Raw genomic sequence first — 26,849 nt, 5'->3', positions numbered from 1 at the left:
TGAAGGTTTGTGCATGTTGTTCCCCTATTAAAGAAGGGGAGTTGGGATAGCCCAGGAAATTATAGACCAGTGAGCCTTACTTCAGTGGCTGACAATTTGATGGAGAAGATCCTGAGAGGTAGGATCTATGACTATTAGAAGAGGCATAATATGATTAGGAATAGTCAACATGGCTTTTTCAAAGGCAGGTCGAGCCTGATTGAATTTTTTGAGGATGTGACTAAACAACATGATGAAGGTAAAGCCATAGATGGAGTGTATATGGATTTCAGCAAGACATTTGATAAGGTGCCCCATGCAAGGCTTATTGAGAAGGTAAGGAGGCATGGGATACAAGGGGCATTGCTTTGTGGATCCAGAACTGGCTTGCCCACAGAATGCAAAGAATTATTATAGATGGGGAGGCTCCATTCTGCATGGAGGCTGGTGACCAGTGGTGCGCCTCAGGGATGTGTTCTGGGAGCCCTACTCTTCATGATTTTTATAAATGACCTGGATAAGAAAGTGGAGGGATGGGTTGGTAAATTTCCTGATGACACAAATGTTGGGGGTGTTGCGGATAGTGTGTAAGGCATCAGAGGTTACAGTGGGACATTAATAAGATGTAAAACTGGGCTGAGAAGTGGCAGATGGAGTTCAACCCAGATAAGTGTGAGGTGGTTCATTTTGGTAAGTCAAATATGATGGCAGAATATAGCATTAGTGGTAAGACTCTTGGCAGTGTGGAGGATCGGAGGGCTCTTGGCATTCGTGTCCATAGGACACCCAAAGCTGCTACGCAGGTTGACTCTGTGTTTAAGAAGGGATATGCTGCATTGGTCTTCATCAATTGTTGGATTGAGTTTAAGACCGAGAGTAATGGTGCAGCTGTATAGGACCCTGGTCAGACCCCACTTGGAGTACTGTGCTCAATTCTGGTCGCTTCACTACAGGAAGGACGTGGAAACCAAAGAAAGGGTGCAGAGGAGATTTACAAGGATGTTGCCTGGATTGGGGTGCATGCCTTATGAGAATAGGTTGAGTGAACTCAGCCTTTTCTCCTTGGAGCGACAGAGGATGACGGGTGATCTGATAGAGATGTTCAAGAATATGAGAGGCATTGATCGGGATAGCACGAGAACACACAGTTTTAAGGTGCTTGGAAGCAGGTATAGTGGACACGTCAGAGTAAATTTTTTTACGCAGAGTGGTGAGTGTGTAGAAAGGGCCTCCGGCGACTGTGGTGGAAGGTGAAATGATAAAGTGGCGACTCACTTCCTAGCGCACTCGAACCGGCTCACAAATAGCCAGCGCGCCGGCATAAAGGCCAGTCCCAAAAGGGCACCAGATCTGCTTCACCAACAAAGGGAAAAGCCCACGCGGGACTGTGAATACGTGCCCCCTACAGCATCTGCGCGCGGGGCGGGATCAGGGAGGCTTTAAAGCGAGGCCACGAAGTTCGAATAAAATCCTTTTTTAACTGCAGTTTCCCAACTCCGTGTGTTATTTCAGCGCTGCGTGTAGCACACCGCTACAATTGGTGACACCGATGCCCCAAATGATATTTCGGCCAAAGATGAACGACGCCGCATCTGTTCATGCAGTTTTGTTGAAACTGCCAAGCTTCTGGACGCTGCGACCTCACCTATGGTTCCAGCAAGCAGAAGCCCAATTCCACATTCGGCAGATAACCTCGGATTCCACAGTTACTACTACGTGGTGAGCTCCCTCGACCAGGAGACAGCGGCCCGGGTTGAGGAGTTCATACAGTCTCCCCCAGCGGACGGCAAATACACGGAATTCAAAGCCCTGCTCATAAGGACTTTCGGACTCTCACGGCGCAAGCGGGCTGCCCGCTTACTACACCTGGATGGTTTGGGAGACAGACCGCCATCGGCTTTAATGAATGAGATGTTGTCTCTGGCCGCAGGACACACGCCCTGCCTCATGTTTGAGCAGGCATTCCTGGAGCAGCTGCCCGAGGACATACGCCTGCTGCTGTCCGACGCGGATTTCAGCGACCCCCGGAAGGTGGCGGCCCGGGCGGACTTGCTGTGGAAAGCCAAGGAGAGTGGGGCGTCCATCACACAGATCACCAAGCCACGCTCCCAGCAGCAAACCAGTCCAGGCCCGGCCACAGAGCCCGCTAACCCCAGAAGCAGGGGTGAGGAGACCAACGAACAACGGTGCTTCTACCACCAGCGGTGGGGCACAGAAGCCCGCCGCTGTCGCCAGCCCTGCAAGTTCCCGGCAAACGCCAGGGCCAACCACCGCTGATGGCTACGGTGGCTGGCCATCGGGATAGCCTCCTGTATGTCTGGGACAAGCAGTCGGGACGCCGCTTTTTGGTCGACACCAGTGCCGAGATCAGCGTCTTACCTCCGACGAGTTACGACACTCGCAACAGAGCACCAGGTCCCACCCTGAGGGCCGCGAATGGCAGCACGGTAAGGACCTACGGCACCCATACGGTGCTGCTACAGTTCGGCTCCAGCCGGTTCACGTGGGACTTCACTCTGGCCGCCTTAGCCCAACCGCTTCTGTGTGCGGATTTTTTGCAGGCTCACAGCCTACTGGTCGACCTGCCGAGGCAGAGACTGGTCCACGCCGAGACATTTCAAACGTTCTCCCTGGGGGAAGCCCAGTTGCCAGCCCCACACCTCGACTCCATCACGCTGTCCGACAACGACTTCACTAGAGTCCTAGCGGATTTCCCATCGGTTCTGGCACCGCAGTTCACGGCAGCCATGCCCCGAATTGGCGTACAGCACCACATCCCGGCCCAGGGACCACCCCTCCACGCCCGTGCTCGAAGGCTTCCCCGGACAAGCTCCGACTGGCGAAGGAGGAGTTCAAGAGGATGGAGGAATTGGGAATCATACGGCGGTCCGACAGCCCATGGGCCTCCCCCCTGCACATGGTGCCCAAAGCAACAGGGGGCTGGAGACCGTGCGGCGACTACCGCAGGCTGAACGAAGCTACTACCCTGTGCCGCACATTCAGGACTTTGCAGCAAACCTGCACGGCGCACGGATCTTCTCCAAGGTAGACAACGTCCGGGGATACCATCAAATCCCGATGCATCCTGACACGTTCCCGAAACGGCACTCATCACCCCTTTCGGCCTTTTCGAGTTCCTCCGCATGCCGTTCGGCCTAAAGAATGCCGCCCAGACGTTCCAGCGGTTAATGGACGCGGTGGGACGCGACCTGGACTTCGCTTTCATCTATTTGGACGACATACTCATAGCCAGCAGCAGTCGTCAGGAGCATCTGTCCCACCTCCGTCAACTCTACGCCCGACTGAGTGAATACGTCCTGACAATCAACCCGGCCAAATGCCAGTTCGGGCTCGATACCATCGACTTCCTGGGCCACAGGATCACTACAGACGGGGCAACCCCTCTGCCCACTAAGGTAGACGCAGTCCGCCATTTCCCCCGACCCACCACAATCAAAGGCCTTCAGGAATTCGTGGGTATGGTAAATTTCTACCACCGCTTCCTCCCTTCAGCTGCCCGAATCATGCGCCCCCTGTTCGCCCTGATGTCGGGTAAGGGCAAGGACATTACCTGGGACGAGGAGTCCGCCGCCGCTTTCATTAAAACGAAAGAAGCCTTGGCGAACGCCGCGATGCTAGTGCACCCCAGAATGGACGTCCCTACCGCCCTCACAGTGGACGCATCTAACACGGCAGTCGGTGGGGTACTGGAGCAGCTCATCGCGGGCCGCTGGCAACCCCTGGCGTTTTTCAGCAAACACCTGCGGCCACCCGAGCTCAAATACAGTGCTTTCGACCGGGAACTGTTGGCGCTATCCCTGGCAATCCGGCATTTCAGGTACTTCTTAGAAGGTCGGACCACAAGCCGCTTACCTTTACGTTCACGAAGGTGTCCGATCCCTGGTCGTCCCGCCAGCAGCGCCATCTGTCCTACATCTCTGAATATACGACGGAAGTCCGGCACGTCTCGGGTAAGGACAATGCCGTGGCGGACGCGCTCTCTCGCCCTAACATTCATGCCCTTTCCCAAGGGGTAGACTTTGAGGCGCTGGCAGAGGCGCAGCAGGCAGACGAGGAGATCCTTAGTTACAGGACTGCAGTCTCCGGTTTGCAGCTCCAGGACCTCCCCGTAGGCCCAGGTGAGAGGACCCTACTCTGTGATGTCACCACCGGCCAACCCCGTCCCGTCGTCCCGGCAGCCTGGCAGCGGCGCGTTTTCGACTCCATTCATAACTTAGCGCACCCCTCCATCAGGACAACCAGCAGGTTCGTTTGGCATGGACTCTGCAAGCAGGTCAGTGAATGGGCCAAAACGTGCATGCACTGCCAGACGGCCAAGGTGCAGCGGCTCACCAAAGCTCTGCCGCAGCAGTTCCACCCCACCCACCGGCGTTTCGACCACATTCATGTGGATATCGTGGGCCCCCTGCCAGTGTTGCGCAGAGCGTGGCAACTCCTCACTATCGTGGACCGGTTCACCAGATGGCCAGAGGCGATCCCGCTCACCGACATCACCTCCGAATCTTGCGCCCGGGCACTGATCGCCACCTGGGTGTCCCGCTTTGGTGTACCGGCCCACATTACCTCCGACAGAGGCGCCCAGTTCACCTCCGGCCTGTGGTCAGCTATGCCCAGCCTTTTGGGGACACAGCTGCACCACACAACTGCCTACCACCCACAGTCGAATGGACTAGTGGAGCGTTTCCACCGTCACCTAAAGTCAGCTCTCATAGCCCGCCTGCGCAGAGCTAACTGGGCGGACGAGCTTCCCTGGGTCCTACTCGGCATCCCAAAGACGATCTGCACACCTCGTCGGCTGAGTTGGTGTACGGCGCACCCCTGGTCGTCCCCGGGGAGTTCATACCAGCCCCAAGGGGGCAAGAGGAAGAACCCGCAGCAGTCCTGGGCAGACTACGCGAGCGGCTCGGTAACCTGGCCCCCATACCCACTTCACAGCATGGGCAGAACCCGACCTGCGTACCCAAAGACCTGCAGAACTGTAAGTTTGTGTTTGTACGAAAGGGCGGGCATCGGCCACCGCTACAACGACCATACGAGGGGCCGTTTACGGTGATCAGGAACAACGGGTCCACGTTCGTGCTGGACGTTGGGGGGAGAGAGGAGGTTTTCACGGTGGACCGACTCAAACCGGCCCATGTGGACCTGGCGCAACCGGTCGAGGTTCTGGCACCGCGGCGCAGAGGCCAACCTCCCAAACAGGGTCCGGCCCAGACTGTGGACATTGGGGGGTGTATCGCCGGTTCTGGGGGGAGGGGGTTATGTGGTGACCCACTTCCTAGCGCACTCGAACCGGCTCACAAATAGCCAGCGCACTGGCATAAAGGCCAGTCCCAAAAGGGCGCCAGGTCTGCTTCACCAACAAAGGGAAAAGCCCACGCGGGACTATGAATACGTGAACCCTACAGCATCCGCGCCCGGGGAGGGCGGGATCAGGGAGGCTTTAAAGCGAGGCCGCGAAGTTCGAATAAAATCTTTTATTAACTGCAGTTTACCGACTCCGTGTCGTTATTTCAGCGCTGCGTGTAGCACACCGCTACAATAAGGTCTTTAAAGAGATTCCTGAATGGGTACTGGAGTTTGGAAAAATAGAAGGCTATGGGTAGGCCTAGGTAGTTCTATGGCAAACACATGTTCGGCACAGCTTTGAGGGCCGAAGGGCCTGTATTGTGCTGTAGGTTTTCTCTGTTTCAATGTTTCTATTAACATTTTCATTGGGGAAGGAGAAGTGCAATAGCACCCACCTGTGGCTGTAGGCATGAATTACTCTTCTTGCCTTTGAAATTCGGCTCTGCCCCCTCTGAACCTGAAAAGTTCCTGACGCAGGAGCTATCCTAAATACACTAATAGTACACTAATTCATACACACTTTCAAGAAACCTCTCGTTAGTCATTCCTCATTCTCCACCTTTCAAAGTTCTCAGCCTATTATGTCAAATATTTTTTGACACTCTTCGTTTCAGCCATCAGCACACTGATCCAAGTACAGGACTAAATTTGCGTTACATTAACGAATTATGGGAGATTTTTAACAACGAAAAATACTATCCAGTTCCCTGTACGCTGCTCATCTATCTCACTCTGATTTTTTTTTTCAACACCTTCGGTGGTGACATTTTCGCACATGAGGTATGAACTCTACACCGCACTCCCCAACCACTGAACCGTGCCTGGGTGTGCTTAGAGCGGGAGCATGTGGTTTTATGGGACGAGAGCGGGATTTCCGAGAAAGGTTACCCTCCCCCCACCCGAAAATTGAGTCTTTTCTGGATAATAGTGATTGCATATTAATTTGAAATCGGTTTTTTTTTGAAAACCGCTAATCATCGCGTGTATTTTACGAGTGAATAAACTTTTGTAGCTTTATTTTTTTTTAATGGAAGGGAATAAACAGTCGGCGTTTGGGGCTGAAACCCTTCAACAGGACTGGAAAGTTGGGGGAAGAATCCAGAATAAAAAGGAACCCAGTTGGAGAAGGATCCTCTCCTGTAGGAATAATAGATGCTACGAATATCTGCTCGCCGACAGATTCTGGAGTGTGACGCGTGGGAACATGTCCGTAACACTGCGGCATAAATTCACATCCCACACCGCTGTCCATCATGAACATGGTGCCGCCTGATTGTGCAGAGAGGAGATTTTAAAAAGACAGGTAAAAACAATCAGGAATGTATGCCTCTGATTCGGCATCTCTAAGCAGCCTCGGATCAGTATAGAAAAGTCAAAGGAGTTTGTTTCATTCTCGGTGCCGGTTAGTCTACCTCCCATCCCATTTCGGGATTGCCAGTTTAAAGTCATTGACGCCCAGTTCAGACAGACGCAATTCACTTCCCACCACATCTTCTTTGACACCGAGCATTCTAAGTTCCACAGTTTAATGTATACATTGGAAAGTACCGTGATAATGGTTCTTGTTATTGTTGTTCTTTTTAATCAAAATATCCCCATAAAATTGGTAGTAATCCTTCAGATTTGAAGACACAAATCTGTGCATGATGGAGTTTTAAGCTGAACAGCCGTTGCACAGGGCAATCCCACTCTCTCGGCAAAAGAGACCTTGATCCAGTGGAACGGACAACCGCTATGGGTGGAGACCTGTCCTGCTGCAGTGGATGACCAGGGCGTCAAAATGTCTTGTCTTGCTCTGAGCGCTCCACAACACCTGCTGGGCCTGCCTTCTCGACCGTTGGACCATTAATCGGTCTCCTCTGCTCAATCTGTCAGGGCCAGACTTCACACGCTGGGACAGACATCCCCTACCTCACCGAGGGTCGAAGACCCGTCAGCTACCCTCACCTGGTTTGGCCGGTCTGCAGAGACGCTTTACCGGGGTGTGGTGCTGCACGTGCTACAGCTACTTGGAGCCACAGCTGAGAGCTGAGCGCCAGGTGGGGACCAAATGTGGACCAGCTGCCTTGAAAAGGGCACGGCAAGGCCCCCCCACCCACCATAGGTGTTACCCCTCCCTTGACACCCCACACATCCATTAAAATTAACAGGGTAATATATATTTCATTTATTGTTTTAGAAATCCTCATGGGATATATTTCAAGGTAGTCCAGTAGCAGGTACCTTTTCGGCCTACTGAGTTTATGGCAGCTTACAGAAAATACCATTCCCAAACAATTTGCTCTGTAGCCCACTCATCTCATGTTCCCATCAATCCCATCACTTGCCTGCACTTACGCCACTTACAGTGGCTAAGTAACCTGAACCACAGCATTTGGGAGAAACCCATCCCAACACAGAAATAAAAGGCAGGAATAGGCTAAAGCGGGAACAACAGCTGATAGAACCCAGATCACTAAAGCTCAGATGTGAGAACTTTAACCCTCACTTACCTGAAGTGATAACTTTACAAGTTTGCATGTTTTCCAGCTCATGATTTGTGCTACTGATGAGTCAAACTTGATCATGGAAGCACCTTTACTGGCATGTGTACCTTATGCAGATACACTAAGGTTAAAATGTTAATGTTATTTTGAATCTGTGTTGTGCATTATCCAAAGAAAAATGAATGTAGTTCCTGAATGACATTTCATTTCATTAATGGTTAATGATTAATCAGAAAACTGGATTTCATAATACAATATTTAGGCAGAACTGCATGTTGAGAAAACATTAACACCCCCTGGCAAATCCAAAGCTAAATTCTTAGCATTTCTTAAAGTCACACATATCCAGCTTGCCATGACCAACCAATTAATGACTTTTTAACTCATTTGTTTTCCCATACTTTGCTGTTCAATGTAATGAATGACTTCATCCTTGCACAATCTTCAGACTGCCATTGAGGGTTCTGATTCTAATCTTCATAGCATAAGCTGGGGTAGAATTTCTTCAAAGTATGTCTAGAATTTAATTGTCTACAATCTGGCAGCAATCTGAAATACAATGCAACTGGCCTGATATCTGACTTGGTATGATGAAACAACAATGCAAAAGAGAATAAAAAGAACTTGAGTCCCCAATAGGTTACATTTGTACCTGTTTTAATCATATAAATTTGTCTCAGGGGCATAGTTATGGACCAACAATACACAAGTTTGAAAATTAGTTAATTAATTAAAGAACAAAGTACATAACAACACTAATCAACCAGTGTTCAAATCTGTAAACAAGCAGAATAGTTCAAGTTAGCTGGTGTAAGATTCTCCCACAAGTTACTCCCAAAGCAACAAGCCTTCGGAAAATGGTTTCTTCCAGATCACTTTTCTGTCCTTTGATGGCACTGTAGTGCTGTGGCGTACTGTAACCCACACGATGCTGGAGGAACTCAGTAGTTCAGGCAGTATCTGTGAAGAGGGATAAACAGTTGATATTTTGGTCTGAGGCCCTTCATCAGGATCTGACAGTCAAGTAAATGTCAACTGATTATTCCTCTCCATAGATGGTGCCTGACCTGCTGAGTTCCTGCAGATTTTTCTTTTGTGTAACACTGGATTTCCAACATCTGCAGGATCTCTTGTTGTTTTTAAGACACCATGCCTGATCACAGCGCCTTTGACGATGATGATGTAAAGCAGGCACCATGACGTTTCTGCTGGAGATTGGCTAATTCCTCTGAATACTCAAGTCCAGGGAAGAACGCATGGGAGCACTCAATGCTCTCTCCATAATATCAATGTCATAATGTCTACTGTTTACTTCAATCATATTGCCCCGTTTTCCCCACATAAACTAAAGAATCATTAATGCAGCAGAGCATTGAATTAATTACCAAGATTTAAAGTAACTGAATTTACTTCACACATTTCAATGTTTTACTCTGTATTCTTATATTGATTCAACAATATTTTGTGATGTTTTGGTGATTATATCCAAACAAAGAAAACATCAATTCACACTCTGCACTGACATTGATTCTGTGTCTATCTGCTATACAAGGAGAAATCAGTGGAATGTTTGAAGAAACTTCTGCTGCAGTTTCAAATGAAGACAATTGCCCTGGATCATGAAATTTCCTTCTCTCTGCTCAGTTGCTGCCTGATTTGCTGAGTATTTCCAACACTCGGTTTTTATTTTAGTTTTCAAGCAACTATGGCATTTTCTTTTATCTTTCACCAGGTGGGTGAGGGAATCCATGAAAGCATTAGTTCAGATAGAAGTAAGACAATTATTAATCTGTTTACCACCAAGTTTCTATGGGAGGAATGCCACAGAACAGTCATGACAATGAAGCGTTTACTAGGATAAGATCTTTTCAGTCCTCAATTTCCTACTGACAAAAAAAATCCAACTTGAAATTGATGATGGAATATAATTAAATTCACTAATACTGGACGTGCAGTGGAAAAGACTGAATGTAATTTGCACAATCACAAATGGCGTGCTTTGGATAAATTCACAAGAGGGAGTTTCATTTCTGAAGTAGCTTGGAATAATTTGAGATATTGGATGAGACACAGCACTGGTATCATCCAGAGCAATTTCCTCCAAGTGATCATAAAGGATGAGTTAAGATGAGAATACTGTTTGAGCTTAATTTACAGTTACAATTGAGATCTAAAGTTTTCTATGTTTATTTCAATAGCATGTAATTTATTCTGTTATCTTGCAATATTTTGTATTATTCCTTATTTTTTTACATTGTGATTTATTAACAAATATTAATAAACCACTTAGAATAATTCTGTCTTGCTGTGCAGTATGGGTAAGTGGTCAAGCAAAACTCACAAAACCTGCAGAAGGGAGAATTATTGACAATTGTTTGACTTCTTTTAAATGAGATCGAAATGTGCAACGCTTCATTGATTCCTAATCTTGCCATGAGGTTTGGGCCAAATTCTCTAACGATGTTTCTTAAAATTATTCAGAGGTTCTCTTGAAGGTTACTGAAACTGTACAGGTCAACAAGCACTAAACACTGGCTGTGATATTCTTCCAGATAGTTGATGTCAGATGGTTAGGGTGGCACTTGATCTTTCAACCAATGGTTTACAATGTCTTAATTGATACAAAATTTATACATTGCACCCAAGTTTCAGCTACCATTCAGCCTGTGCAGTTACATTTTTAAACAAGGAATTGGCTGAGTAATGTAAGGTGCTGCTGATTATTGCCCAGCAGCCCACCCAGCTGTGCCTTCTATACGCCAATGTTTATTGGGTACATCCTTCAGGTACACCTCTGAAGGCAGATATAGTTTAAATTTAAAGTTTAATGTATACAGTAACACTCTGTTAATAGTGAACCGGTTTTCCAAATGCTGCAGGTTGGAAACTCCCCCCCAACACCCGTCAGAAATGATTAAGAAATATTTCCAGGAAAAAATGCAGTAGAGTGAACATTATCGAGAAGAATTACAGCAGGATTTGGTGTTAGGTAACATTAAATTATTAACCATGGCATGATATAAACTCACTGGGTAGATGTTTGTATAGCTCAGTTAATCAGTTTCAAATGCAACTTTCACCACTCTCTCTGCATTCTCTGTAAGATCCTTCAGTGCAGCTTTCAGTATCTTGTACGTCATGAGAAATGATGAGCCTGCTCCAAAAATGCTGCCGACAACTGGTACAAAGTTGAGAGCGAATTCCACAGCTGAAACAGTAACAGCAGCAGCACCCCAACCTAACCTCATAATTACATCTGGGGTTATATCCCCCAGCAGTGGAGCTTTTACTGTCGCCCTCAGCTCTTCCACAGGTTTTCCTGCTCTCTTGGCCAGTCTTTGAAGGGAAGCATCATCCAGACCCAGGCATTTCCGGAAGTGGACAATGGCTCCTATCAATATACCGATATCACAAACGAGAGAGAAGCCGGGAACTGGGACCGCTCCCAATCCCCCAGAGAGTGTTGCAAACATCCAGATATGTTTTTTCAGAATCTCATATTTCCTCTGAACTATCTCCGCACTTAGATTTTGAAGGGACAGGACAAAGATCCTTTTCTTTACATTATTTAGATCACCTTCGAGTCCTTCATTTAACTGAATGAAATCAAAATGATTCGGCTCTAAACTGGATATCAGAAACAGAGTTGGATCTGGAAACCCTGCCTCTGCCAACCTCCTGAGACAGTCACTCCGAATCTTTTCCAGCTCCTCTTCTTCATTAATAACCTTCTTCTCTTTCCTCATGGAATCAAGATCAGCATCAATCTTAGAGCGGACAAAATAGAACCTTTTCCCCAGCTGTTTAATCACTTTGGCAAGTTTTACATCATTTTCTTTGAGTCGAAAAGCGAAGACAATGATAAAAAAATCATATCTTTCAAATTTCATTTCTGTGAGGTATTTAGCTGCTGTGAATTGTTTAGTTCCCATCCCTGGCAGGTCCCAATAGCGAACATTGGGCAGAGTAGGATGTGAGTACCTGGTTGGCTCCATCGTTGTTTCTGTGGTCCCAACTTCAGCTGCTCCCGGATCAGTGCTCCGAAGTCCTCTCATGGCATTGATGAAGGTGGATTTTCCTGCACCTGATTCTCCTGTCACTGCGATGTTAAGCTCTATTTTGTCCAAATCAGTTATTTTCTTCTCTATCAGTTGTTTAACTTTTTCCACCCCACCTGTTTCAAAATCAGATTTTAGTTTGCACAGTTCTTCCTGTGTGAAGAATGACGGGGTCTCAGTCTCTGCCACCTGTTCACTGTAAGAAAATATGTTCCATTAAAGTTCTCATCCGAAACATTTTATATCATGGCATTCACAGAACGTCCTCATGTCAGTCCTTCCTAGTCATGGTCCAACTGTTCCTTGCTGTTACAATTTGCTACTAAACAGCTTCTCTATATTTGTTATTATAAACAGCATAAGCACAAGTAGAGTCATTGGAAAGTACAGCACAGAAACAGGCATCGACCTGCACTGGGACCATAGCCCTCCATACTCCTATGATTGCTGTACCTATCCAAACTTCTCTTAAATGTTAAAACAGAGCTTGCAAGCACCACTTGTGCTGGCAGCTCATTCCACACTCTCATGACCCTCTGACCAGTTAATATGCTTTGACTTTAATTAAACACCATTGATATAACTAATTGAGCATGTAGATCTCAAACTGTTTGGCCACAGAGAAGCATCTCAACACACCTCTACCATTTTATTTCTATTCTCCCATGTTGCTTCACCATGTCATCTCCTCTCAGTCCAAAAAGTTATCTTAGCTTATACCTCTCTAAAATGATATTGCAGGTGAAGTTGGTGATGGGAGATTTGGGGCACATGAAGCCGCATATTGTGAGGGGTGCTAGTTATCGGTTGATACGTTGCAGAAGAGGAGAGGTTACAGAGGTCCCTATGCAGGTGATACATTCTGTCTGCAGTGTGGTCCATCAATGGGAATCGGAACGGCTCATTTCAGACCTGGCATGCTTCAATCATTGTGAGTGCTAAAGGTGTTGCTGAAATATTCACAAGTGTGCTTTTGATAACCAGGTCAAATGTGGATAGGACCAGGCAACTTCCAGAATATAGTATAGAAGACCTTGGTTCCTTCAATGTAGGTATCTACAAAACAAGATGTAACATTTCTCAGTTGTCAAATTCAGTTTGGGTAATGATCAGCAAATCTGTCTACGCTAAAACATCAACAGAGCAATGAGCCTTGCCATCATGGGCTCTCAAGAAACACTTATTCACGTGCACACCTCAGCTTAATTTGGATTTTTTGCAGGAAAATTTGAGTTTGAACCTCATTTTCAACTTTGTTGAATTGTGGACAAGCGAGCTTCTTCCCATACATAATGAAAACTGTCTTTGATCCCAGGCTGAAACTTCATTGAGTGTGGCAAAAGGAACCACACTCTTTCAGTAGGCAATAAGAAGAATGCAGTTAGTGATGTAGTCCATATGAACTAGAGTTTGGAATAGCAGTAGTGAGTTCTGTTTCATGGAGGGGGGTGCATTGAAATATGCAAATCTCCTTGCTCGGTAGTTTCACTTGAGCCAATAAGATGTTTGGTTTAAGCAGAGCAGCCATTGTCAGCATGGGCAATGTTCGAGTGGTGAACTGAGGTTTTGGGTCAAGAAGCTTCAGTGAGAACAAGTGGAGACCAAGGTCTCAGAAGTTATTTTGCATTGGCTATTGTGTGAGTGGGTCAGTAAAGTGGTCTAACATCTGAGACTTTGGTTTGAGAGGCCTTGGTCAGGAAACGCGGGAGAGTAGCAGATAAGAACAGGCAAGTTCTTTTATACATTACTGTGCAAAGGTCTTAGACATACATGTATATAATATCACCCCCCCAGCCCCCCACCCCGGCACTCCTCCTCAGCCACCTGCCTCATACCCCTCTCACAGCGCTCCAGCCTCACCATTCCCAACATCCATTGCTCCCACCAGATTGTTACAAACTCAAATGTCATTTATTAGCTCAGCACGTATGGCGTATACAACTGAGATTCTTCTTCAATAGATAGGCACAAAACAAAGAAAATGATGGATTCAGTTCAAAGAGAAACAGCAAACTCACCATGACCCTGCTCAAAAAAGATAAGCAACGCAATCATTTTCCCAGCCTCCAAACCCCTTCCTCTGCACAAAATGCAGCAAGAACATCGCACCCACTCCCCACTGCACATTGACAAATACCGTACTGTGAAAGATCTCCAGCATATTCTATATATAACATATAAAATAGGGATGCAGGATCATGTGATGTGTTTTAGCTGCTGGTGGGCTCCATTGTGGTTCCTGGTTAGCAAATGTGAAGCATGTTTTAGTTGCTCAAGTAGATTCAACCCCTAAACTTGCCCAACAGGTCTGCAATTGAAGGAATACACACAAAATGCTGGAGGAACTCAAGAGGGCATGCAGCTTCTATGGACAAGTTTAAACAGTCGACATTTTGGGCATTTTGGGCCTTCATGCTCCTCGAGAGAATGACCTGGGGTTTGTGGGGAAGACGAGCAACCAAACCGTTGCTCTATGGTTCATGGAGCTGTCTGGTGCCTGGGTCGGGGGCATCTCCTCCGAATTGCAGAAAAAGAATGCACGTGAAAGAGAAAGATTTGATTTTTGTGGTTCTGTGGGTACCAGTGATCTTGGAAGAGGAAGGGAAGTTCAGAAAATTCAGAAACAAACAGATAATAATATCTGGATTACTACCTGAGCAACGTACAATTTGCTCAGGGTTCATAAGATCAGAAAGCTAAATGTATTGTCAAAGTTTGGCGTGAGAGAAGTGTGTTTAAATTTGTTGATCATTAGCACCAGTGTTGGTGAAATGGAGGTGTTCCAATGAGGCAGGCGCTATCCTATCTATGCTGGGACCAGAGTCTTGGCAAATCATACACTAGAGTTGTCGTTAGGGTTTTAACCTAAATGGTAGGGAGTGGTTTGAACAGGTTGGAAAAGTGAGGATAACATTAAATGGAAGGAGAATCCAGCAGATCTCCAAATTAATGAATAAGACAAAATTTAGAAAGGGATAAGAAATTATCTTCAGAATCATGGAGGCAAATTTGATATGGGTGATGAATACAGAACTGAATCTTTTTTTAGTTTTGCATGATGTGTATATAATAAAGTTGATTATCTCAAAGAACAGTTACAGATTGCCAGGTATCACTGCAGTGTGGGTATCACTGGGTCATGGTTGAAGGAAGATCACAGTTGGGAGCTTAACATCCAAGGATACACATCATATCACAAGGAAAGGTAGCTGGGCAGAGATGTTGGGATGGCTTTGTTCACTTACGACAAATAATGTCACAAAAAAAAAGGCATATGATTAGAAGATACAGTCGATGTTTAAAAATGTTGCTGATGGGAGCATTATATAGGCCTCCAAATGGTAGCAAGGATGTGGGGTACAAATTACAATGAGACACAGAAAAGGCATGTAAAGAGGGTAATGTTGTGTTGGCCATGGGAGGTTACAATATGTAGATATATTGGAAAATCAGTTTGGTAATGGATTCCAAGAGAAGGAATTTGTAGAATGTATAAGACAAGTTTTTCAAACAGCTTTTGGTTGAGATTCTGGATTCGATGTTGTGTAATCAATCAGATTTGATTAAGGGCCCCATAGGTAAAAGAACCCTTAGGTGTTAGTCATCATATCAGTATAGAATACATCCTGCAGTTTGAGAGGGAGAAGATAAAATTGGATGTATCCATATTGCAGTGCAATAAAGTGAATTACAGAAGCAGGAATGAAGAGCAGGCCAAAGTTCACTGGAATGTAACACTAGCAGGGATAATAGAAGAGTAATGGTGGACTTTTTGAGAATAATTACACCATAAGGCCTAGGAGCAGAATTAGGACATTTGATGCTACTCTGGCTGGCCAGTACACCTGTAGATCCACAGGGGTCGGTGTTGGGACCGCTGCTTTTTAAGATGTATCTCAATGATTTGGACTATGGGATTCATGGATTTGTGGCTAAATATACCAATGATACAAAAATTGGTGGAGGACCAGGTAATGTTGAGGAAACAGAGTCTGCAGAGAGACTCAGATAGGTTAGGGGATTGGGCAAAGGGGTGGCAAATGAAATACAATGTTGGAAAGTTTATGGCCTTGCACCTTGTGGAAGAAATAAACAGGCAGGCAATTACTTAGATGAGGAGAAAATTCAAAATGCAGAGATGCAAAGAAGCTTGGGAGTCTTTGTACAGGATACCCTAAAGGTTAACCTCCAGGTTGAGTTGGTAGTACAGAAGGCGAATGCAATGTTGGCATTTATTTCTAGAGGTATAGAATATAAGAGCAGGAATGTGATGTGAGGCACTATACAACACTCGTGAGACCACACGGGAGTACTGTGTGCACTTATGGGCTCCTTATTTTAGAAAGGATATACTGACATTAGAGATGATCCAGAGAAGATTCATGAGAATGATTCCAGGAATGAAAGGGGAATGTATGAGGAATATCTGGCAGCTCTTGAGCTGTATTCCCTGGAGTCCAGGAGAATGAGGGGGGATCTTATAGCAACATTCCAACTGTTCAAAGGCCTGAACGGATCAGACATGGCAAGGTTATTTCCCATGGTAGGGGAGTCCAGGACAAGAGGGCATGGTTTCAGGATTGAAGGACGTCCATTTAGAACAGAGATGTGGAAAAATTACTTTAGTTGGAGGGTGGGAAATCTGTGGAATTTGTTGCCATGAGCAGGTCATTGGATGCATTTAAGGCAGAGATAGATAGGTTCTTGGTTAGTCAGAGCATCAAAGGGTATGGGAGAGTGCAGGGGAGTTGGGATGACTGGAAGAATTGGATCAGCCATAATTAAATAGCGGAGCAGACTCAATGGGCCGAATTGCCTACCTCTGCTCCTATATGTTATGGTTTTATGCTCTTACAGTGAAGTGTATGGCCAGGCATTTTGACAGAAGGAATAAAGATGTAGACTATTTTCTAATGTGGTAAGGAAGGCAAATGCAATATTAGCATTCATTTTGAAAGGACTAGAATATTGCAGGAAGGATGTGATGCTGAGGCTTTATCAGGCATTGAACAGATTGCACTGGAGTATTGGGAGCATTTTGGACCTCATACCTATGAGGTCCAAAATGCATCCTCATATAAAATGACATGCTATTGTTGTAGGTGGACCAGAGAATATTCATCAGAATATACCGAGGCTGAAAGAGTTAATGTATAAGGACTGGCTGATAGCTCTGGGCCTGTCTTCATGGGAGTTTAGAAGAAAAGGTGGGGAGAGGAATCTCACTGAAACCTGTTGACACCCCAAAAGCCTTCTAATACCTATGAGGCAGAAGTCAGATGCATGCAGGATTACCCCTCACTTTCCTACAATGAATCAAGCTCCAGCAGCACTCAAGAAATTTGACAGGTACATCATATGCTCCCCAAAACAGCCACACTTTCCACCAGAACCACAAAGAGGATGAAGTGAATGGCACTGGCAAGATTTAAAGATGCTGCCTGTTTATGTTATTCTATAACAAAATGTCTACTAAGAGAATTGAACAGCGTTTTAGTATGAGATAACATTTCCTCATGTGCCTTCATCTCCATTATGCACCATGCTTCTGAGGAAAGGTATCATTGTTCGTTTAATTCTATCTTGATGAAATCATGAGCCGACCACAAGATGGGATCAGATTGATCCAGAATGCAGCTTTTCAAGAAGGCAGGCCAAGGCTGTTAGGAACGTGCAATAACTGCTGTTCTCCATGTCTCAAACCCACATCTCAAAAACAAATAAAAGGGATTTAATCTGCTAAAGAGTCAGCACGGACCTGTTTAAAGAGAAAGCTGAGTACTGTATGGCTTCTGCCCTGACAGGTTTTATTGAGCCGGGAGGGCTGGGAAGAAACAATGTGCATAATTTTCGACCTACCTGGAGTGTGACCCTTCCATTTCTGATCTCTGTCTCTCGTTGGTTGGCCTGTATAACGATCCAGTGATGACAGGGCTTTAATCGGATGCTCCGGGAGCCTTTTGTCTTTACTTGTGTGATTTTTTTTCTAATTCTAGAGGATATGACAGAATGATCTGTGTTTTTACTTAATACCAGACATATCCAAGACTCTGAAGCAAATCATTAAACATTTGGTTTAACATAAGCAACTAGAAACTACACAATTGCATTTACTCTCCTTGCCTCAGTCGACCTGAAGTAAGAGGTTGTGCAGGCGTCGTGCGTCCTTCTCAATGTTTCAAAGAAATGGGACCTATCATGAAGCTCAGGACAAAGAGAGCTGAAGGTCAATGGGAATGGTCAAACTTATTGGACTCCCAGACATCATCATAAATCAATTGTTACGTGCCAGCAGCAACAGAGCACAGACACAGATTTTAATGTTAAACAAATACATTTTCAATAACTACCCAAAATATAGACAATTAAAACAATTACTCTCCTAACCAAAAATTAACAGTGCATTGCATCTTAGCTCACAAACTGTGGAGATCTGGAAACAGATCCTCCCAAGTCTTACTCAAACAGAGTCCTGGGATGGCAACCCAGTAGGATCCGAAATCTTCAGGAACAGGTACAGGTGTTTGTGCGGAAAGGTTCATAAATCCACATTGAGATGACACTAGGTGACGATCACGGAAAATTCCAGAGGACAAGTGATCGTCACGCAACACACTGGATCCACGCAGAGAAAACAAGGTTAGTCACAGAAGATTCCAGAAGTCGAGTGGTCATCATGAATACTAGAGTCCACGCAGGGATAACAAAGTGACGCCTAAGTTCCAAAATCCACGTAGGGATAGCAGAAGGTGACAGTCACAGAATATTCCTTAACACAAATGGTCGCCACGTAACACACCCGAATCCATGTATGGATTAACAAAAAGTGGTCGCCATAGAATACTCCAGAAATCCAAGTATGGATCATACAAAGTCACAGTCATGCATCCAATATGCACTGTGCGCCGCAAATGATCACAGTCTTCTGGACACGGAGAAATATTAGGATCGCCACTAACAACTAACTCAACTCAACTCACCCTCTAGCTGGTAGCTCACAGTCCGTTGTATCTTTGTGGTGAACTACATATACCTGTCTGGACACGCCTCCTGATGACTGCTCCTGTGGCTCCTCCCACAGACCCCTGTATAAAGGTGATGGAGGTCTGAGCCCGGCCTCTCTGTCTCCAGGATGTAGTATGGTGGTCAACCACTGCTTGTTCCTTCTTCCAGTCAATAAAAGCCGATATCTTGCCTTTAAGTCTCAGAGTGAGTTATTGATGGTGCATCAATTTTATTGACTGGAAGTTTTAAAACATGGAAACCGTTTTACGTCCGGAAAGATTGGATTTGGACCCCCAAGACCCTGAAGCAGCTCTTGCCTTTGAACTCTGGTTTGCATGCTTCCAATCATACTTGGAGGAGGTTAGTGCAACTGAACCCACTGTTATGCACCGAATTCTCCTCTCCAGAGTCACCCCAAAAGTTTATTCATTTATCAGAGACCTGCCGACCTACGAAGGGGCACTGGACGCCCTCAAAAGACAGTAACTGGGGCCGGTGAACGCCGTCTACGCAAGACATCATTTGCCGACAGCGGCCTGCAGAGTCGTACGCCCAGTTTCTCCGAGCTCGTCGAACTTGTGACTGCAAAACGTTCATGGCGGAACAGCATGCGGAGCTCCTGGTACGAGACGCCTTTGTGACAGGAATTCGGTCAGTGTACGTGCGCCAGCGGCTGCTGGAAAATGCCGATCTTACCTTACGCTCGGCGATCGAGATGGCCGACATGCTGGAGGCTGCTCTGCACAACGCTGACGCTGTTCCGTGGACACCTCAGACCCCGCCGCCACCGGTTCCCGCGAGCGAATTCGCCAACGCCGCTGCCAGTTGCGATTCCACGAACTCCCCGAACCCGACCACGGCTGCGGCCAGGTGAAAGCCTGAGCTGTGTTACTTCTGCGGACTTGAAAAGCACCCTTGAAAACGCTGCCAGGCTCGAGAAGCAACCTGCTCCAGCTGCGGGAAGAAAGGCCATTTTGCCAGGGTCTGTAAGTCTACACCACGAGCGGGGTCGAGCAGCGCTGCGTGTGAGACGTGGGGGCCGCCATCTTGCATGCCCGGATGTTGGCGGCCATCTTTGTCGACGTCACCATGCCCCGCCCCCTACCCGTGTGAGACATGGGGGCCACCATCTTGCATGCCCGGATGTGGGCGGCCATCTTTGTCAGCGTCAACATGCCCCGCCCCCGACCCACCGATGCATATTGGGCACCAAGACAGCAGTTCAACTCTGGCCACCGTAACCCTCGACCAAAGCGCCCCACACCAGCTCGCAAGATCAATGATGGACATCCTGGTGGAGGGGCACAGGACTAGCTGCCCGTTTGACATGGGCAGCACAGAGTTTTATTGACCCGGACACGGTGCAATGCTGTGGACTCGTGACACAGCTGGTAAGCCAGAGGGTCACCTTGGCTCTTGGGTCGCATTCCACAGACATCCGGGGGGGGTTGTGTAGCGACATTGGTGGTGCAGGGCACAGAATATCGGAACTTTGCGCTACTGGTCATGCCTCAACTGTGCGCACCTGTGCTATTGGGGCTGGACTTCCAGAGCCATCTCAAAAGTGTGACTCTGGCATATGACGGGCCCCTCCCACCACTCACTGTCAGGAATCCTCAGTCTGGTGGGACTTCGCCATATACCCACACACACACCGAACCACACATCCCACCCAGCACCATGCCGACAGCTGCGCTACCGACACCACTTGCAGCCTCTCCACCCTCAAGATCCCTCACCCATCGCTGTTTGCCAACCTGACCCCTGACTGTAAACCTGTGGCAACTAAAAGCAGGAGGTACAGCGCGGGGGACAGGGCCTTCTTTCAGTCAGAGGTGCAGCAGCTGCTCGGGGAGGGGATCATCGAGCCAAGCACAAGCCCTTGGCGGTCCCAGGTGGTTGTTGTTCGGACTGGGCAGAAAAATAGGATGGTCGTGGACTATAGTCAAACCATCAATAGGTTCACGCAGCTTGACGCGTAACCCCTACCCCGCATCGCGGATAACGTCAACCAGATAGCTCAGTACAAGGTGTACTCGACAATAGATCTGAAATCCGCTTATCACCAGCTCCCCATCCGCCCAGAGGACCGCCCCTACACCGCCTTCGAGGCGGGCGGCAGGCTCTATCACTTCCTGCACGTCCCATTTGGTGTCACAAATGGTGTCTCGGTCTTCCAGAGGGAAATGGACCGGATAGTGGACCAGTACCAACTGAAGGCCACATTTCCCTATCTGGATAACATCACCATCTGTGGTCGACTGGTCGGATCACGACGCCAACCTCCAACGATTTTTCCAAGTGGCCGAAGCCCTGAACCTTACTTATAATAGGGACAAGTGTGTGCTCGGAACCACCCGACTCGCTATCCTTGGGTATGTCGTGGAAAACGGGGTCATTGGCCCTGATCCCGACTGTATGCGCCCCCTGTTAGAACTCCCTCTTCCCACCACTCTCAAAGCCCTCAGATGGTGCCTGGGTTTTTTTTCCTATTATGCCCAATGGGTCCCCCATTACGCAGACAAGGCCCGCCCCCTGGTCAAGTCTACCACTTTTCCCCTCTCTGCTGAGGCCTGCGCGGCCTTCAGCTGCATTAAAGGGGACATTGCCAAAGCAACGATGCATGCGGTGGACGAGACCATTCCCTTCCAAGTAGAGAGTGACACCTCTGATTTCCCGTTTGCTGCCACCCTCAATCAGGCAGGCAGGCCAGTAGCATTCTTTTCTCGTACCCTTCAAGGCTCTGAACTTCGGCACTCCGCGGTGGAGAAAGAAGCCCAGGCCATAGTGGAAGCTATTAGGCACTGGAGGCACTATCTCGCCGGCAAAAGGTTCACCTTGCTGACCGACCAGCGCTCGGTTGCGTTCATGTTCAGCAACCAACAGCGGGGCAAAATCAAAAATGATAAAAATTTTGCGGTGGAGAATAGAACTCTCCACCTACAATTATGATATCCTGTACCGGCCTGGCAGACTCAATGAACCCCCTAATGCCCTATCCCGGGGAACGTGTGCTAGCGCACAGCTCGACCAGCTATACGCCCTTCATGCACATCTTTGCCATCCGGGGGTCACCCGATTTTACCATTTCGTGAAAGCCCGGAACCTGCCGTACTCCCTGGAGGACATCAGGACGATGACCAGGGACTGCCAGATCTGCGTTGAGTGCAAACCACACTTCTACCGTCCTGAAACTGCGCAACCTGTCAAGGCCACCCGCCCTTTTGAGCGACTGAGTGTTGACTTTAAGGGCCCCCTTCCCTCCACCGACCGCAATATCTATTTTCTCAATATTATCGACGAGTACTCGCGGTTCCCCTTTGCCATTCCCTGCCCCGACACCACTACCACGTCCGTCATAAAAGCCCTGCGCCAGCTCTTCACTCTGTTCAGATATCCCTGCTATATCCACAGTGATAGAGGGTCCTCCTTTATGAGTGACGAGCTGCGCCGGTACCTGCTGGCTAGGGGCATTGCTACTAGTCGAACCACGAGTTACAATCCCCGGGGAATGGACAGGTGGAGAGGGAGAATGCCACAGTGTGGAAGGCCACACTTTTAGCCCTTAAGTCAAAGGGGTTGCCGGTCTCTCGATGGCAGGAGGTCCTCCCTGAGGCACTCCACTCTATCCGCTCCCTGTTATGTACGTCCACCAATGCCACCCCTCACGAGCGCCTATTCTCTTTTCCCAGGAAGTCTGTCACTGGGACCACCCTACCGGCTTGGCTGATGTCCCCAGGGCCAGTGCTGCTCCGGAAACATGTGAGGAGTAATAAATACTCCCCGCTGGTCGAGAGGGTTCACCTTCTACATGCGAACCCCCAGTATGCTTACGTGGTCTTACCTGATGGGCGGGAGGACACGGTCTCCGTCCGCGACCTGGCGCCTGCAGGAGCAGCAGACCACTACCCCAAACACTCCACGGTAACTATGAACCCTGTACCCGAGGTGACACCGCACACACCAAGCCCTACACAGACTCCTCACGACACTCATATACCGGGCATCTCGTACGCGTATATTCCAGGCGCCTCGCACACACGTGAGGGATCACTGACGCCTAGTGGGCTGACACCTCCAGTTAGGCCGGAACCAGCACAACCTCTGTCTCTGGTGCAAGCACCACCACCGGCATCTGTGCAATCACCACCACCGGCACCTGTGCAATCACCACCTCCGGCACCTGTGCAATCACCACCACCGGCACCTGTGCAATCACCACCTCCGGCATCTGTGCAATCACCACCACCGGCACCTGTGCAATCACCACCACCACCGGCACCTGTGCAATCACCACCACCGGCACCTGTGCAATCACCACCTCCGGCATCTGTGCAATCACCACCACCGGCACCTGTGCAATCACCACCACCGGCACCTGTGCAATCACCACCTCCGGCATCTGTGCAATCACCACCACCGGCATCTGTGCAATCACCACCACCGGCACCTGTGCAATCACCACCTCCAGCACCTGTGCAATCACCACCACCGGCATCTGTGCAATCACCATCACCGGCACCTGTGCAATCACCACCACCGGCACCTGTGCAATCACCACCACCGGCATCTGTGCAATCACCACCTCCGGCACCTGTGCAATCACCACCACCACCGGCATCTGTGCAATCACCACCACCACCGGCACCTGTGCAATCACCACCTCCGGCACCTGTGCAATCACCATCACCGGCACCTGTGCAATCACCACCACCACCGGCACCTGTGCAATCACCACCACCGGCACCTGTGCAATCACCACCTCCGGCATCTGTGCAATCACCACCTCCAGCACCTGTGCAATCACCACCACCTCCAGCACCTGTGCAATCACCACCTCCGGCATCTGTGCAATCACCACCACCGGCACCTGTGCAATCACCACCACCGGCACCTGTGCAATCACCACCACCGGCACCTGTGCAATCACCACCTCTGGCACCTGTGCAATCACCACCACCAGCACCTGTGCAATCACAGCCGGTGCTACGTAGATCTCAGCGACAGATTTGACCACCTGATAGACTTAACCTGTAAATATACTTGTAAGAAACTTCGCCCCATGGGGACTCTTTTTAAAACAAAGGGGGGGGTGAATGTGGTGAACTACATATACCTGTCTGGACACGCCCCCTGATGACTGCTCCTGTGGCTCCTCCCACAGACCCCTGTATAAAGGCGATTGAGGTCTGAGCCCAGCCTCTCTGTCTCCAGGATGTAGTATGGTGGTCACTCACTGCTTGTTCCTTCTTCCAGCCAATAAAAGCCGATATCTCGCCTTTAAGTCTCAGAGTGAGTTATTGATGGTGCATCAATCCTTAGCTGCAAAAATTTCCAGAAACCTCCCGAATTGAATAGAAAAACTCGTTTGTTATATGACGCCATCCCTCCCCCCCCCCCACGCCCCGCCTCCTCCAGGCGCAACTAAATGATGCCCCCCACACCCCGTCCAGGCGCGCCTAAATGACGCTTACAGTTAAAAAAAACAATGTTGACACGTAACATATTCACCAACTTGAAGTGAAGTGACAGAAACCCTTGTGCTGCGTAGTGTCACCTTACTGTATCAATGGAAAGCCCGTGGCAATCACTTTGGGGAAAAGAGGATTTTTCACTCACACTCCCAGCAATTCACAGAAAGATGTTATTTCCATAGACAGCAGATGTCAGTGAAATTGCAATTAAATTTAAATAAAAAGCTGACTTGTTGAAAACGTTTTCTGTCTAGAATAAAATACTAAAGATATAGTTAAATACTAAACTAAACCAATAGGATGAGATTTTTCAGTGTTGTATCCATAAAACATTGATAAGTAAGAATACAGTGAGACTGGCGACCCAATTACTAGCACACTCGAACCGGCTGACAATTAGCCAGAGTGCAGGGACAAAGGAAGAAAGCCTGAGGGGGTTTCAGTAGGGCCTCTCAAGGTATCTGGTGGGAGAGACAGGCTTTAAAGCAAGACTGTGAAGTTGAAATAAACTTAGTCTTTGGCTGCAGTTTACCGACTCCGTGTCGTTATTTTAGCGCTGCGTGTAGCACACCGCTACAAGACAATGTTAAACCATGGAGTGAATTTTAACAGTCTGCATCACCGCCTGGTATGTAGGTGGGTGGGTGACCACTGCACAGTCTCGAAACAAGCTGCAGAATGTTATAAGCTCAACCAGTTCCATCATGGGCATTCGTCACCCCAACATCCATGACATCTTCAAGGAGCGATGCCTCAAAAAGGCGGCATCCATCAACACCCAGGACATGCCCTCTGCTCATTGCTGTCATCAGGGAGGAAGGACAGGAGCCTGAAGACACACACTCAACGATTCTATGCTTTGACGATTCCAATGCTTATCCGGATAAGAGCTATCCTTCTGGAATCAGAGAGGCCGAGGGAATTGTGTTTTCGCTTCCAACTACCCTTTGCGGAACCTACCCACCGTCCCCACTTCTTCTGTCGAAATAACTATCGTGCTTTTCACAACAAACCTGTTTTTTTCTGGTTTTACAACTCACTTTTCACTTTAGCTATGTCACCGACATTTCTCCTCTAATACATTTTGTTTCTCTCTCCTAAAAAAAATCTTAAAATAGCAACGCCGCACTTGAAATCCCAGCAACGCTCTACGAGACGGCTCCAGCAACTTCCTCGGAAACTTTCCTCAGGAAGGCACGGGACGGCCAATATGAACTGTGTTCTAACTCTCCATGGACACCTGGTCCGTATGGAAACTTGAAAGACGAGCCCGAGAACCGCTGAGCCTCACACCTTCTTCTCAAAGACCGCGGGTGACAGGATTTTGTTAGTCTCTGTACCTTGTGTTAAACGGCTTGTGATGACATCTCATTCAGTGCTGGAGTAGTCAGATAGGCCGGGAACGTGAACTAAACGTAAATTATTTGTTTTCTGGGCGGTTTGTAATCCGCTCCTACACTGCAGCACCTCTTGGTTAACTCCATGGTGATTTGCGACACATAGCTCTCTCCTGGAAACACCCGAACCTCTTTATGTACCAGACTACTGTCTATTTGTTGGGCTTTGCACTACTTTTTTAACTTAACTAGTTAAGTTACACACATATATTTTGTGTAATTCAGGATTGTTATACATTTATCATGTATTGCATTGTACTACTGCTGCAAAGTTAACACATTTCACGACATACATGATTCTGATCTGATTCTGATTATCAATTTAAGGCAGTTCGCTGCTGTCGTTACGTGCTCAACTTCAACTTCACTGGAAAACCCGCAGATCCCTGATGTAAAATCCCTACGTACAGGCAAAACAGGTAGAAAATAGGACAAAAGTAACACCTGTTCTGGCTCAAGTTGTTTGCGCTATATATTGGACGTTTACACCGTCACCCTGTCCACAAATTTTCTCAATCGAATAGTATTAAATTTATGTAACGGCAATGAATAGACGCAGTTTGTCATTCAATTTCTTGTCTTTACCTGCACTGGATCTTTGATCAAGGAGGCTCCGTCAGTGAAGGTCCGCGTTGATCAACAGTCGGTTGCGATCTGTGCTTCCGCTTTCATTTCCACTGTGTACGTCTCATGGATTGGACAGTTTGATGGGTGTTATCCAATAAGAAATAAAAATATTCATGAGATCACTTGTTGCCGGGTAACTTTTCATTCTGCCGGTTCAGTGTATGATGAGTACAGACGGTGCACTCAGATACCGTGTACATACAGAACGATCTCTATTAACTACAATAGTTAAATCACCGCAACGTACTCTGTCACACCTGACAATCGATTTATACCTTCCTCAATTCTTCAGCCAGCCAGCGACATTGAGGATAATTAACCGCAGGCAACTAGCTGAAAGTGTCACGTCTTTAGGACGTGGAAGGGCATATCAACTGCTGGGGAAACTTTTAAGATCACGGAGAGAAGATTCAAACTGCTCTCTGTGTCAGGATCGAAGCCCGGTTACAGGGTTTT

At 47.7% G+C, this 26,849-nt stretch overlaps 1 protein-coding gene across 1 annotated transcript in view; it reads right to left on the bottom strand.

Moving 5' to 3' along the window:
* LOC140734505 (interferon-inducible GTPase 5-like) overlaps positions 1 to 26,424 on the bottom strand; it is a 1,000,976-nt gene extending 974,552 nt beyond the window's left edge. The window contains exons 1-3 of the mRNA XM_073058561.1: positions 26,352 to 26,424; positions 17,750 to 17,882; positions 11,076 to 12,086 (exon numbers count right to left, since the gene is read on the bottom strand). Of these exons, the coding sequence (XP_072914662.1) occupies positions 11,076 to 12,086; positions 17,750 to 17,769 (1,031 nt within the window). The 5' untranslated portion in view covers positions 17,770 to 17,882; positions 26,352 to 26,424. The remainder of the gene's footprint in view (positions 1 to 11,075; positions 12,087 to 17,749; positions 17,883 to 26,351) is intronic.
* Between the last annotated feature and the right edge of the window lie 425 nt (positions 26,425 to 26,849).

Source organism: Hemitrygon akajei, chromosome 10 (assembly GCF_048418815.1).
Source record: "Hemitrygon akajei chromosome 10, sHemAka1.3, whole genome shotgun sequence".
Taxonomy (NCBI): Eukaryota; Metazoa; Chordata; class Chondrichthyes; order Myliobatiformes; family Dasyatidae; genus Hemitrygon; species Hemitrygon akajei.
The sequence above is the reverse complement of the archived record's forward strand: the minus strand, read 5'-3'. Positions and strand labels throughout refer to the sequence as shown.